This window comes from Galleria mellonella, unplaced genomic scaffold (assembly GCF_026898425.1).
Source record: "Galleria mellonella isolate WM207_F2 unplaced genomic scaffold, CSIRO_AGI_GalMel_v1 utg38, whole genome shotgun sequence".
Lineage (NCBI taxonomy): Eukaryota > Metazoa > Arthropoda > Insecta > Lepidoptera > Pyralidae > Galleria > Galleria mellonella.
The window spans coordinates 5,640,533-5,655,271 of NW_026442090.1; the positions used below are offsets into that span (position 1 = coordinate 5,640,533).

The 14,739-nt window shown below is 36.9% G+C and overlaps 1 protein-coding gene and 1 long non-coding RNA gene across 4 annotated transcripts; both read left to right on the forward strand.

Moving 5' to 3' along the window:
* Window positions 1–8,714: 8,714 nt before the first annotated feature.
* LOC128201274 (uncharacterized) lies at window positions 8,715–9,945 on the forward strand. 2 transcript variants are annotated; one of them, XR_008253143.1, is made up of 2 exons: window positions 8,715–9,237; window positions 9,492–9,945. It is a non-coding gene; the product is annotated as an uncharacterized LOC128201274 (long non-coding RNA). The 2 variants fall into 2 exon arrangements; XR_008253142.1 differs by having other exon boundaries at window positions 8,715–9,229.
* A 1,028-nt stretch (window positions 9,946–10,973) lies between these two features.
* LOC113522547 (O-glucosyltransferase rumi homolog) lies at window positions 10,974–14,687 on the forward strand. 2 transcript variants are annotated; one of them, XM_026908272.3, is made up of 6 exons: window positions 10,974–11,312; window positions 11,389–11,573; window positions 11,674–11,862; window positions 12,437–12,567; window positions 13,418–13,565; window positions 14,239–14,687. In XM_026908272.3, exons 1-6 carry the CDS (start codon window positions 11,189–11,191, stop codon window positions 14,668–14,670), a joined length of 1,209 nt encoding a protein of 402 aa, XP_026764073.2. In that variant the 5' UTR covers window positions 10,974–11,188; the 3' UTR covers window positions 14,671–14,687. The 2 variants fall into 2 exon arrangements, with proteins under 2 accessions (XP_026764073.2, XP_031769652.2); XM_031913792.2 differs by having other exon boundaries at window positions 10,974–11,087.
* Window positions 14,688–14,739: the final 52 nt, after the last annotated feature.

Sequence of the window (14,739 nt, forward strand, 5' to 3'; positions counted from 1 at the left end):
AAGCCACCTCTTCCTTTTCCGTCGGTGTCGTAAAAGCAGACTAAGAGAGGGCGAGGGATGAGCAGCAGCGTTCCTTTTCAAACATCTCTAAAGCCTAACTGCGGTTGTCAATACGCCTGCCATGCATGGCAACTATTGGCAAACCCACCAAAGTGGGAGGCTTATCTTTAGCAGTGGGACAGTTAAAGGACAGTTAATGATGATTTAAAATTATTTTCTAATGAGTGGTTGGGATGTCTCGGTTAGCTCTCTGTGTATCTGCTTTTAGCGCATAGTTAACAGCTTCACTCATATTACATCCTGGAGTGGGCACCAAACATATATACATTTTAATTAATAACTAATTATAACTATAATGATAATTACGACAAAGCTTGGTAACTTTTTCATTGAGTTTTTTTATACCACTGAGGAGGCAAACAAGTATACGGCCGACCTGATGGTAAGCAGTTACCGTAGCCTATGAACGCCTGCCTGCCAGGGGTATTACGCGTGCCGACTAAAGAAACCTCTTTACCCCCCTTTTCAAGAACCCCATGCTGTAGTCTCTTGGGAAATCTTCGACAGGGAGCTCATTCCATAACCCGAGCGTTCGTGGGAGGAAACATCTTTGAAATCGCGTTGCACACGACCATCTAGGTTCTAAAGTATCGGGTGATGCCCCTGACGATGGCGAGCTGTACGATGGTAGAAGGTGACCGTGGACATTATATTGAACAATTCCCTTGAGCACAGTCCATTGTACAAGCGATAAAACACGCGAAGTGTGGCAAAATTCCTCCTAAGACAAGGGTTCAATTCCACTTGTAAGCTTGGGATTATCCAGAATTTGTATAGTTCGTCGTTGCACTGAGTCGAAGGATTCAAGCTTATAAGTGACAACAATACTCCATATGGAGCTGGATTTACGATTTATAGAGCAATAATCGTTGATCCGACGTGAAGTTTTGCTTTGTTTTATTAAGGACACCGAGTTTTTATATTGCTAGCAATGTGACTGGTAGTCTCCATTACTAACAATCCCTTTCCCTTGCTTTTAGAGATCTTAAGGGACGTGCCTTAGAATTGTGGAGCCACAGTAAATGTATTTTTTTAATCGGTGAACACGTGAACTTGTGTGTTAGAGGGGTTAACCTGAACTAAGTTTTGTTGTCCCCAATCAGAGACCCTAGCTAACTTTCTCTCGATTTAAGACAAGCTGTTCACGTTTGTCCTTCACAATGTAACGAGGGGAAGAAACAGCGTTGGGGATACGACAGAGCCCTGTGGGACGCAAGCGTTAATATCTATGATATCGGAGCAACAACCATTTACAACGGTTTTTATGCTTGCCAAAAAGCTGGCAATCCATTTACACACTCTTGGGAAGTCTGTAGTATAAGCTCTAAGTCGATTTTGATAAGAGACCCCGATACTAGACAGTAGACTCGATTCTATTGAAACACTATAGATCTCTCCTGTAGATCTGCACAAAATGTTTTAATTAAAATATTGTATAATTCTATGATAAATAATGAAAACCGGTAGAAATGGGGACAGGTGAAAAAAATAGCAACTGATTGTCCGCTTTTTCTTATTACATTTGTATAAGAAAAAAGGAGACAGCCACATGATTTACAGTTTTTATTTTATCATTCCTTCTATATAATTCCTTGTTCTTAAAGAAGGAATGATAAAATAAAAACAGTAAATCATATGGTTACCTCCTTTTTTCTTATGCAAATATACTTAGTAAAAAGAGGATGAAAGATATACGGTCAGTTGCTATTTTTCTAAATTCATAGCATGCTAGTGTATAGAAAATATGTAAAATTTTTGTTCTATTACATTACTAGATTATATATTCGACACAGTTTATGTAAAAAGTATGTATGCAGGTTGTATTTGGTAGGGTTATACGGCCGTATAACATTTGACATTTTTTTTTTTTTTTTTCTTTTTTTGTGGCGTTCACCCCGATATTAGGGTATTTTGCCAAGAACAAAACGGGGAAACGATAATAGTAATAAAAATACCTAACACAAACGAATTTAGAAAGGATAAGGATTAGGTCTAGGATATTTATAGGATATGAAGGATATACTTGTACATATGAGAATATACTTATAAATATATAGGAAAAGCAATTGATGCAACTATAAATGTATTCATGTAATATAACTAAATCTTAATATTGTTATCATATATATATGAAGATAGTATTTTATAGATAATAGGATCATTGGAAGAAAGTAGAGTAAGAATAGAAGTTGGGAATTTTTTTTTTTTTTTTTTTTACAACACAGGGGGCAAACGAGCATGCGGCTCACCTGATGGTAAGTGACTACCGCCGCCCATGATCACCCACAACACCAGCGGCATTGCAGGTGTGCTGCCGGCCTTTTAAAAAGGAATGTACTCTTTTCTTGAAGGTTATGTTGTCGTATCGGTTCGGAAATACTGCTGCTGGAAGTTGATTCCAAAGAATGGTTGTGCGTGGAAGAAAGTGCCTTGAAAAACGCACGGTGGAAGACCGCCACTCGTCCAGATGATTGGGATGAAACTTTAGTTTGTGGCGGGTTGTACGGTGGTGAAAATCAGCAGCAGGTATCAATCCGAACAATTCCTCAGAACACTCCCCATGATAAATTCGGTAGAAGATGCACAGAGATGCAACATCTCTGCGCAGCTTCAGTGGATCAAGTCGGACAGTAAGGCGTTGACTATCGATAATTCGAGCCGCCCGACTTTGAATGCGGTCTAACGGAAGGAGTTGGTACTGTGGCGCTCCTGCCCACAGGTGAGAACAGTATTCCATATGCGGCCTGACTTGGGCTTTATATAATTTCAGGCGGTGTTCTGGCATGAAATATCGTCTCACCCTATTGAGCACTCCTAACTTCTTGGAAGCTATCTTAGCCTTCTCCTCCAGATGACCGCAAAACTGGACGTCGCAAGATATATCAACGCCCAGAATTCCTAGACTCGACTTTTTATCAAGGGAAGTGCCCTGAAAGTGAGGAGATACGACAAACGGCGTCTTTTTTGCGGTAAACGCGCAGACTTGTGTCTTTTTGGGGTTAAATTGGACAAGATTTTGTTCACCCCAGATCGAAACTTGATGGAGTGAAGTTTCGATTTCAGACACAAGTCTATTCCGGCACTCATCGGTATGTGCCCGCGAGATCCTTGCATGACCGGTATATAATGTATCTCCTGTACTGTCGTCTGCATAGCAATGAATATTACTTATCTGTAACATATCATTGATATGCAGAAGAAACAGAGTCGGAGATAGTACACAGCCTTGCGGGACACCAGCATTCAAAAGTTTTAAATCAGAGCATGCTCCGTCGACTACGACCTTAATGCTACGTTCCTTGAGAAAACTGGCGACCCAAATGCACAGTCTCGCAGGCAACCCAAATGAAGGTAGCTTTGAAAGCAGCGCTCTATGCCACACCCGATCAAAGGCCTTCGCGATATCCAGACTAACTGCTAAGGCCTCTCCCTTACTCTCGATAGCCACTGCCCATCGGTGTGTTAAGTAAGCTAAAAGATCACCGGCCGAACGTCCCTGTCGAAAGCCGTACTGGCGATCACAGATCAGCTGGTGTTCTTCTAGGTACCGGAGCAGTTGACGGTTAATGATGGATTCCATAACCTTCGAGAATAAGGAAGTGATAGCTATGGGCCTATAGTTAGCTGGATCTGAGCGATCTCCCTTTTTAGGGATCGGATGCACCAGAGCAGTCTTCCAAAACTTTGGGACTATGCCCGATGAGTAGCTAAGCCGAAAAAGACGCGTAAGAACCGGAGCCAACTCTGGAGCGCACGTCCTAAGCACAATTGGAGGAATACCATCGGGCCCACTCGACTTATGGATTTCGAGGGAGAAAAGTGCTCTACGCACTGAGCTATGCGTGAATTTAATGTCAGGCATAGAGCTCCTACAACACGTGATGGTCGGTGGTGATTTCTCCCCGTCATCCAATGTCGAGTTTAACGCAAAGATGGATCCAAGAAGATCGGCCTTTTCCTTAGCGTTCTGGGCCAACGAGTCATCCTCCCTGCGCAATGGTGGAAAAGATGACTTACAGAAATTCCCTTGTGCAGCTTTGGCAAGAGACCAGAAAGCTCGAGTTCCAGAGGGCAAACTAGCCAATCTCTTGCCAATTCTACTAATATGCTCTGACTTCGCTGTGGCTATAACTCTTTTGAAAGACCTAGAGGCAGAGTTATACTTCTTTTTAAGAGCACTGGTGTTAGGATCTCGCGACGCCACACCTTTAGCCCAGGTTAGGAAGCACTCCTGTTTCAGACGAGATGCTGTTCTACAAGAGGCTCCATACCAGGGCTGGGATTTCCCGCCGACGGGCACCACAGAGTTAGGAATAAATAATTCCATTCCCTGAAGCACCACATCAGCAATGGAATTGGCAATGGCGTCGGGATCATCCAGTGTGAAGCAAACCTGCCTCCATGGGTAAGATGCGAAAAAATCCGCATCTCATCCCAGTCTGCTGACCTGTAGTGCCAAACACGACGTCTACCCGTGGAACGTGGTGGAATCGGACTCATGAGAGGCACCTCGCTCCGCACCAGACTGTGATCCGACGATCCAAGCGGAGCTTCGACGGAAATCACATAGTTGTCTGGGTGGGTGGTCAGCAGAAGGTCCAACAGTGAAGGTGAATGGTCCAACACATCAGGTATTCGCGTAGGCGAGGAAACAAGCTGCGTCAGACCATAAGCCAAAGCAAAGTCATGAACAGATCTTCCCGCATAGTCGGTTGTACGTGAACCAAGCCATTCGGTATGGTGGGCATTAAAATCGCCAAGAATCACGACTTCAGCGGAAGGAATCTGTTCGAGTAGGGAATCTGTAGCCATTTGGACGTGCTCAATGAGTTGGTCGGTTTCGATGTTACCGCTGTGGGACCTGTATAGGCATGCATAGACGCGAGGATGGTCATTGCAGTCTACGCGTAGCCATAAAATGGACAGGTCCGTACCTTCAAGAGTTCCAAGGCGGCGACAGCAGATATCCTCTCTGACATACGCGCATACACCGGCACGCGAAACAAAACAATGTTCAAGTTTATAGCCCGGGTACGTCAGGTATGAAGTTTCGTTTGGAGAGGATATCTGTGTCTCCGTTAGAAAGAGCAATGCCGGCCGCGCCGTTTCTAGGTGGTGGTGGACAGCGTTTAGGTTAGAATGTAATCCCCTAATATTGCAGAAGCTCACATTGAGCGAAGGGGATGCCGTAGAAATCTTGCTCCGTTTGCCCTTGGTTCCAAAGAGCGGAATTTTGCCCCCCAGAATACGCAGGGCAGCCCGAGCGTGGTTGCTCGAGAGAGGATTCTCCAGCAACATGGTTACTGGTACCTCCCTGGGGTATGTTATTTTTTTTTAATTCCACTGCCATGGTTGCGTGTTGTAGGATAGGGGGACGGGGTTGGGGAAAGGATTTTAGGATTAGGAAAGGGATGGGTATGGGATGGGTATGGGATGGGCCTCGGGACTCCCTCACTCACCATACGGAATGTGATCGCACTGAAAGTGCAACCACTTAGCGTCGGTATTCTGTGAGGGTGTGGTACTTCCCCGGTCGAGCCGGCCCATTCATGCTGCAATACCATATGGTATTACAGCGTGGCTCTACCACCTGAATGAATGGAACACGGATGGATCGGAGATGATTAAAAAGGGAGGTGTGGTCAAATTTAGAACATGAGAAGAATATATGATTCAAGTCCGCCACTTCAGCACCGCAATTACACGACGAACTTTGTACAATACCAAGCTTGTATAAATGAGAAGGTGTGCATACGTGACCTAGACGCATACGAGTTATAATAGTTGTTGCGGTCTTTCCAAGCTTTAATTTACAAAACCATGGTTTGAAAGGAATATCGGGTTGTATAAGGCGATAAAATCTTCCTTTTATTGTACTTGTTTTTTCCCAATATTCCTTCCAGGCATACCTTAAATATATTTTTGGGAGACAAGCTAGGTCACTACAGTAATTATGATACGGATACATATCACCACAAGTTACAGCCTCTCTTGCAATAAGGTCAGCTTTGTCATTGCCGCTAATACCACTGTGTCCTGGTAACCAGGCAAAAGAAACGGAATACCCTCTCAACATGCAAAGATAAAGACTTTGTCTTATGTCACAAATAATGGGATAAACTGGTTTTGATTTAAACGGATATTTGGCTAGAGCTTGCAAAGAGCTCATAGAGTCAGTGAAAACTATTGCCTTATGTAATTTCATTAAAAGTATATATTCTACAGCTTTTAAAATACCATAGCATTCCCCGGTAAAAACTGAAGATTCCGGTGGAAGTTTAATTTTTTGAACGATATTAAATTGTGAATGAAACACACCCACACCTACACAACCGCTATTGTCTGGTTTTGATGCATCAGTAAAGATGTAGTGCCATTCATTCCATTCAATGTCAGTTATAAACATAAATTTGGCATTCAATTCTGAATCATTTTTTGATAACCCAAAATCATATTTAATATTAGGAGATAAAACTAAAGATTGATATGAGCATTTATAAATGGGAAAACAGGACGATGTAAAAGTGGGAGATTCTATGGATTTATATTTTTCATAACTTTGTATTAAACATGGAGGTTTTTTATGTTTCCAATAAGATGAAGACGAAATAAAGATATGTAGTTGAGATAACTTTTGAATAAGCGGATGATCAGATAATTGTAAACAACGAAAAAAGAAGCGATCAGATAGATATTGCCTTCTTAAAACCAAAGGTGGATCACCGACTTCACAAATGAACTTCCTGGAGCTAACAAAAAAGTTCCATAATCAATGACACTCCTTATAAGACCATTATAAGCAAGTTTTAATGAAACGGGATGTGCTCCCCACCAAACTCCAGCAAGGCACCTAAGAATGTTGAGGTTACGCTCACATTTCGTAGAAATATAATTACAGTGGGACAGACCTGTTAATTTATTATCTAGCACGATACCTAAAAATTTAATTTCAGTCTTTATAGGAATGTATGAGTTATCATAAAGCACCTTAATTTGTTGCGGTGATCTCATTCTTGAAAACAAAACTACACTACTCTTGGTTACAGAAAGATTAAGACCATTTACATCTAACCACGTTTTTAACAAATCTAATGAATCAGATAATTTGGCAGAAGCAGATTCTATGGACTTCGCAATAAAATATAATAAAAGATCATCAGCATATTGTAAAATTTTGACGGATTTATCAAGGAATAATTCTAGATCGTATGTGTATATGTTAAATAAGATTGGACTGAGAACAGATCCTTGTGGAAGGCCTTTCCATACAGTTCTAGATAATTTGGTATCTTCATCTAAATCCATATGTATTGTTCTTTCTGATAAAATATTAATAATGAAATTAGAAAGCATTACCGGTACATTTAGAGCTTGTAATTTAGTTTTTAAAATAGAAATTATTACATTATCATAGGCAGAATTTATATCTAAAAAGGCTGAGAGGATTGACAAATTTTGTGAGAAAGCTATATGAATATCTGAAATAAGAATGCTCACATTATCTAAGGTGCTCTTACCTTTCCTAAAACCAAACTGGTTCGGGGATAGTAAGTTATTACTTTCTAAAAACCATTCTAGACGGTTTTTCACTAAATGTTCAGCTAGCTTTAGTAAGACAGAGGAAAGTGCAACAGGACGGTATGATGATGGTTCAGAAGGTGGTTTATGAGGCTTTAGAAATGGTATAATAATCTGAGACTTCCATGAAGTAGGTATATTTCCCGAAATAATTATGGAGTTAATTATATTTAAAAAGTAAATTAATGTCGCATCGCTAGCATTTTTAAAAAAGGAATACGGTATACCGTCTTCTCCCGGTGCAGAGTCTTTAATAGAAGCTAGAACACCTTTAAGTTCTACTAGAGTAAAAGGAGAGTCAAGTTCGAATAATTCGTCAGAGACGGATAGAGAAATATTGTAAAGGCATTCCGGCACATAACTAGGAGCAAGGCGATCTAAAAATTTATTCGCTAAAGTTAAATCGAGTGCAGAACGTGATGTATGATCACTAAAGGCAGATCTGAATCTTTTAATATTATTCCAAACGACTGATGAATTAACTTCTGGACAGATAGAAGAACAAAATCTTCTCCAGCCTTCTAATTTCTTTTTTTTCAGTAGTTTTCGAGTAGAACGTGAAACTGCGGTGTAAATTTCAAATTTTTCTGGTGTCATGTAATTATTATAATTTTTTTCAGCCTCTTTACGATTTTTAATTGCTTCCGTACAATCTTTGTCCCACCAAGGTGGGGAGGGAATTTTCCCTGAAGCACTATTTTTAACAGGAAATAATAAATCAGCAACCTCCTTCATATTTATCATCAAGTCATTACAACATTGATGTTCATTTCCATGGTAAACAATAGGTAACTCCGATATTTTATTATCTAAATATTGTTTGTAAATATTCCAGTCTACATTTGATAAATTATATTTAAGCCGAGGACCACTCTTTCGACTTGAGGGAATGGAAATTGGAAAAGAAAGAATGAGGGGAAAGTGATCGCTTCCGAAGGTAGAGGAATGAGGATACCACGACAGTGAAGAAGCTAAATCAGAAGAACATATTGAAATGTCAGGAGCACTAAACCCTTCATTCGGTGCAGTTCTACGTGTTGGTACATCTGAGTTAATAATACATAAGTTGTAAGTGTCAATTATCGTCAGGAGTTTTCCACCATAAAAATTAGAAGCAGAACTGCCCCACGATTGGTGCTGAGCATTAAAATCGCCCATTACGAGAAAAGGTTTAGGTAAAATTGAAAATAATTGTTCTAGTTGTGAATATATTTGGCATGTAGGATCAGGAATATATAAAGTAACAAAACAGATACCATTTATAATTATAGCAGCTGCATTAATGCCGCTATATACAGGAAGCGAAAAAGAAGAAAAAAGAAGGGAGTTTTTGACCAATATGGCAACACCGCCATATCCGTCAGCTCTATCATCACGGAGACTTGTAAAGCCTGAAATCCTAAAAGGATATCCTGGCTTTAACCAAGTCTCTTGTAGAGCTATTATAAAAGGATTATACTTATTAATCAAATAAGTCTGATTTCTTGTTTGTTATGCTACGACAGTTCCACTGAATTATTAGGACTTTGTAATCCATTGTGAGAAGTTAATAATTGAGAAAATACATTGTAAATGGCATCGTTGGACGGTGGTAAAGTTGTTTGTATCATTTTCGATTGCGATAACACTTTAATAAGCATGAGAATAATATCAAAGATGGATTGATTATTGTCAATATTATTTGATGATAATGCACAACCATTAGAGGGAGCAGGAATATTATATTCCTTAACTATGGCTTCATGGGCAGAATGATCATATCCTTGTTGTGCTTTTTGAGGAGAGCGTGGTTTAAGTGTAACTGTTTTTTTATATGATGATTGAATATGTGGTAATGATGATTTCTCTTTAAGGAAAGAAGATTGAAAATGAGATTTATTGGACGGAGATGATGATGTTAATACATCTGAATATAGTTTAGAAGTGGGAGGATGAAATTTTGATGCTTCAGCATAAGAAACACAACTGTGGGCCATTGTTTCTTTAATGGCTTTCTGACGTGCATATTCAGGACATTTCTTACTAACTGCTGAATGAGAACCATTACACAAGATACAAGAAACATTTTCCTCATCTACTTCACATTTATCACCTGTATGATTTAGCCTGCATTTATAACACCGAGGATTTGAACGACACTGCATCTTGACATGTCCGAACCTACAGCAGTTATAGCATTGGATAGTGGGGTAAATGTACAAATCTACAGTTAATGATGTGTAAAACATAAATACTCTTTTTGGTAATATTTGTCCATCAAAAGTAATAACAATGGTTTCAGTATTAATAAAACTTGGTTGTCCTTCATTAATGGTCTTTTTCTTAATTCTTCTGGTTTTTAGAATTCTCCCACAACCTATAGGTACTGATATATTTTGGATTACTTCCTCTTCTGTCCAATCTTTAGGAATACCCCTCACAATTCCCATACGGGTTACATGGAAAGAAGGTATAAATGCCTTAAAATTATGTGTTTCTAAGTGACTATTATTTAAAAATGCATTTGCATTTTCAAAATTTGAGAAAGAAAGCGATAAACGGTTTCTTCCTATTCTTTTGAGGCTACCATTCACTATATTATTTATCTTATTAGTGTGTAAAAAGCGACCAAATGCAATAGGATGTAATGTAGTGTTATCATTAGGATGTGTTTCATTTTTTTGTACATGAACGACATAAGGAGCTACATCCTCGGCATTGTACAAAGTTCTGCTTAAAGTACTGGGTGGAAAAGCAGGTTTAACAGACTCGGTATTATTTACAACTGGTATTGATACTTGAGTTTGATTCTCATCCTCAATACATTGACAATCACTATCTTTAATTTTAGATTCGAGACCTTTGGTGTGCCTCCTTCGTTTTTTATTGCAATGTTTGCAAATGCGACGTTCGCCACGTACTCGCTTACGTTTAGAACTTGCAATATATCAAAACTATTATTAAATGGGATAGTTATATTTGCAGACACCTGGGGGGTTGTCCCCCCAGGGTCTATAGGTGGATCCATAATGTCTAGTTAATATAGATAATCTACTTACCAATATTTACAGCAACAAACACTATTACTACAAAATATACAATTATATATACAATCTAATACACAATATATAAATAAGACTAATCCTTATATAATTAAAAATAAAATTAATTTAAAGAAGATCAAAAAACACTCCCGCTTTTTTAAACGTTTCCCGCGCTTTTTCCATTTGACATTCCTTCTATGTAATTTCTTGTTTTTAGATAGATAATATACCTTTACCACAGATAATATAAAACCATACCTTTAGACGGTTATATACCTTTAGACATAGACTCTGTAATCTGTGGTTATATATTCTTTGTCAAAGTTAGTTTAGATAAGTGCTTATTATTTTTCTGTCATGTAAACAAAAATTAAAAATAAATAATACTTATATATTCTAAATGAGAAATTATTTTAGATTGATATTGTAAATATTACATTTATATAAGTTTATTTGTGATTTAATTCGATATAAAAAATAAAACGGTTAAGTAATTGAGAAAAAGTAAATTTAGGAAGTTTGCATAAATGTATACATTCTTATATTTCTTGTTTTTTCTAAATATTGTGAATTCATATCAGTCAAATCAAAATGAGGAAACCTGTTCTAGTGATAATATTTGCAATGAAACACACAATAAGTACAGTAAAAGTATGTAACTGTAATTATCTACTTAGTTCAATAGATAAACTCATCTTGATTAAAATTTTGTTAACTCTTGTTTTAGATATCAATGAATGGACTTCAAAGATAAATAAAGAAATACAGATGGCAATCAACAAATATATACCATGTGAAAAAACTAATTGCAGCTGCCACAAGGCAGTCATTGAACATGATCTTAACCCATATCAAGATGGAATAACAAAGGAACTGTTTACTTTAGCTCGTTCAAAAGGGACAAAATATCAGGTTTGGTCTAAATTTGCAATAATTTTATGTGATAAAGTAGAAATCTTGGGGTCTATAAGCAATTCAGATATGTTATCAGAATAATGTGCTTAATTTGCAGATAATAAAAGGTGAATTATACAGGGAGAAAGAGTGTCATTTTCCAGCCCGATGTGCTGGTGTTGAACACTACCTAGGAGCAGTGGCACCAAAATTACCCAATTTAGAATTTATAGTTAATACTAGAGACTGGCCCCAAGTCAATCATGCTTGGGGCAATCGGAAAGCTCCTGTTTTTTCTTTCAGTAAGGTAAATCATATTTTTCTTTACATTTTATGATATACTAGCTTTTACTTTGTATGCAAAACTATGATATGTTTATTGACCAGGATAAAAAGTTGTCAAATTTCATAGTGATCCATTAAGGCCCTATAAGTTAACAAACAAACTCACTTTCACATTTATATTATTAGTAAGGATTATAATAAAAGAAACAAATCCCTTTATGGGCGAAGCCTATGTTTAGCAGTGGGCCGTTAAGGGCTGATATGATTATGGTAATGTCTTTTTTTTATAAAAGAATAAACAGATATGATACAAACATAGTAAATGATTATGTTGATTAGAATCATTGTATACTTGTATAGGTTTCAGTGCAAAAAACAAAAATAACCCTTTTGTTTCTTCTATTTTTAATACTTTCTTCTAATTGTTTTAACCATTGTAGTATAGTGGCCTGTGTGTGTTTATTTCCAGCTTTAGCTGAATGTCTATATACATATATAATGGGAAATTAACAAACTCACTGTTAAAATGAACATAAGTTTTAAAAATAATAACTTTAATTCAGTGGTTTGTATTAATAAAAAGTTGTATATTTCAGACAAATGATTATTATGATATTATGTATCCAGCATGGAGCTTTTGGGAAGGTGGGCCAGCTATTTCACTGTATCCAACGGGTATTGGGCGTTGGGACAAGCACAGAGTGTCAATTTCTTCTGCTGCAGATAAGTGAGTGACAATATAATTTAGGTTATTGTTATACCATAAAATTTAATAATACTCTGTATTATTTCTTCTAATAAAATAAACATTTGTGTGATACCTATTCTATTTATTATTTTTCATATTAAAAAAAAAGGCCATTGCATTTGTTGCTTGCAACAAGTATACAAGTAGTATATAGTACAAGGATCTTTATGTAACTAACCTTCTGAAGATCTGTTTTTTTGTAATTAAAAGATATAAGAGCTAGATAAATCATTACAATTGCCTTCTCAAGCTCAGATACGAAGAACCAGGCAATGAAAATCTGATTGCTTAATCTAGAAGACCAAATTAATTTAGATATGTTCATTTTCTAAATGGCCTCAATTGAGAATCAAACCTTGACCTCATCATGCAAAGCAATGTTTTTTTTTAATGGGTGATAATGGAATGTCAACACCTTCTTCCCCCTTCATAATCGGTATTTATTGGTGGGCACTAGTGAGAGATGATAGGTGGGGATGAAATCAAGTCAGTTAGTCTATTGTGACGAATTTCACAAGAATTAAACACAATGATTACCAGGGCAAACCGCATGGAGGTCGACTTGATAAGGTATATGTTTAGCAATGGTATCGTTAGATCCCATTACTAACAATCGCCTTTCTCGTCCTACTGCTATGTTATAAAGGTCTTACTACTATATACTCTTACCATCAGGTGGGCCGTATGCTTGTTTGTCACCTCAGTGGTATAAAAAAAAGGTCAACGAGTTATAGTATAACCATATTCTTAAACTATCAATATATCAATTAGTCAAACCTAACAGGTAGCTATGACTAACAAATTTCTTATTTTTGTTTAATATTATTAGATGGACCTGGGATAAAAAGGAAGAAATCGCATTTTTTCGTGGTTCTAGAACAAATGAAGAACGAGATGCTTTGATATTACTGTCTCGCTCAGATCCTGATCTTGTTGATGCAAAATACACAAAGAATCAAGCTTGGAAGTCAGATGCGGTAATTTTAACTCTTATTGGTTCATTGTAATGCAAGTCGCCAAAAATATTACATAATGTGAATTGTCAGAGAATTACATAGATTAGAAAGAAAGAAAGAAAAAAAAACATTTATTGCCGACATATTAAAACATACAATATTTTTATATGTATTATTTGATCCTATGTAATTTTAAATAACAGCAAAATAAAAACATAGTTTTACGATGAACATATATATTTATTTATTTATACTTTATTGTACACAAAAAATTACAAACATATATTAAATAAAGATGTACAATAGGCGAGCTTAACTCTGTAAGTTCTCTTCCAGCAATCATATATATATATTAATTCATTAATAATAAATAAGAAATCATCATCATCATCATCATCACCTTCATCATATTAGCCGTTACTTGTCCATTGTCAACTGCTGCTACTGCTGCCTTCCCTATTAAGGGGGGTCGGCAACCGCAGTTAAGCTTTGGTGATAAGAGGTTTTAACGCTGCTGGCCATCCATCCCTTTGAAAAGTGTGTTAATTAAATAACAAATGTATTTGATTACTTATATAGTGATTTAATATATCTATCTATTAAAATAAGCAGTGTTTAAAATATGCTATCTTTAATGGTTACATGTCAAATCTTAGTATGAATGCATTTATTTATAATTTATGTATATTTTCAGGACACACTATACGCCCCTCCAGCATCTGAGGTATCGTTTGAAGAGCACTGTAAATACAAGTATCTGTTCAACTATAGAGGAGTTGCTGCCAGCTTTCGATTTAAACATTTATTCTTATGCAAGTCTCTTGTATTTCATGTTGGCAATTCATGGCTTGAATTTTTTTATCCTTCATTGAGGCCTTGGGTTCATTACGTCCCTATTAGTCCTACAGCCAAAGCAGATGAAATAAAAAAATACATTGAATTTTTTAAGGAAAACGATTCATTGGCTAAAGAAATCGCTGATAGAGGATTTCAACATATCTGGGACCATTTGACTGACAAAGATGTAAAATGTTACTGGAGAAAACTATTAAAGAAATATGCATTGCTTATAAAATATGATGTAAACAAAGATAAAGATCTCATAAGAATAGACATTAAAAAATAAATTTATCAATATTTTGATATTTTCTATTAATTAATACCTACTTTACTCTTTTACCTTATGCAGAATGAA

Bases quoted from the DNA above. Each gene is read 5' to 3' on its own strand.
- LOC113522547 (XM_026908272.3), top strand. From the start codon at position 11,189: ATGTATACATTCTTATATTTCTTGTTTTTTCTAAATATTGTGAATTCA. The intron at 11,313-11,388 runs GTATGTAACTGT...CTCTTGTTTTAG, and splicing joins ACACAATAAGTACAGTAAAA to ATATCAATGAATGGACTTCA. The intron at 11,863-12,436 runs GTAAATCATATT...TGTATATTTCAG, and splicing joins CTGTTTTTTCTTTCAGTAAG to ACAAATGATTATTATGATAT.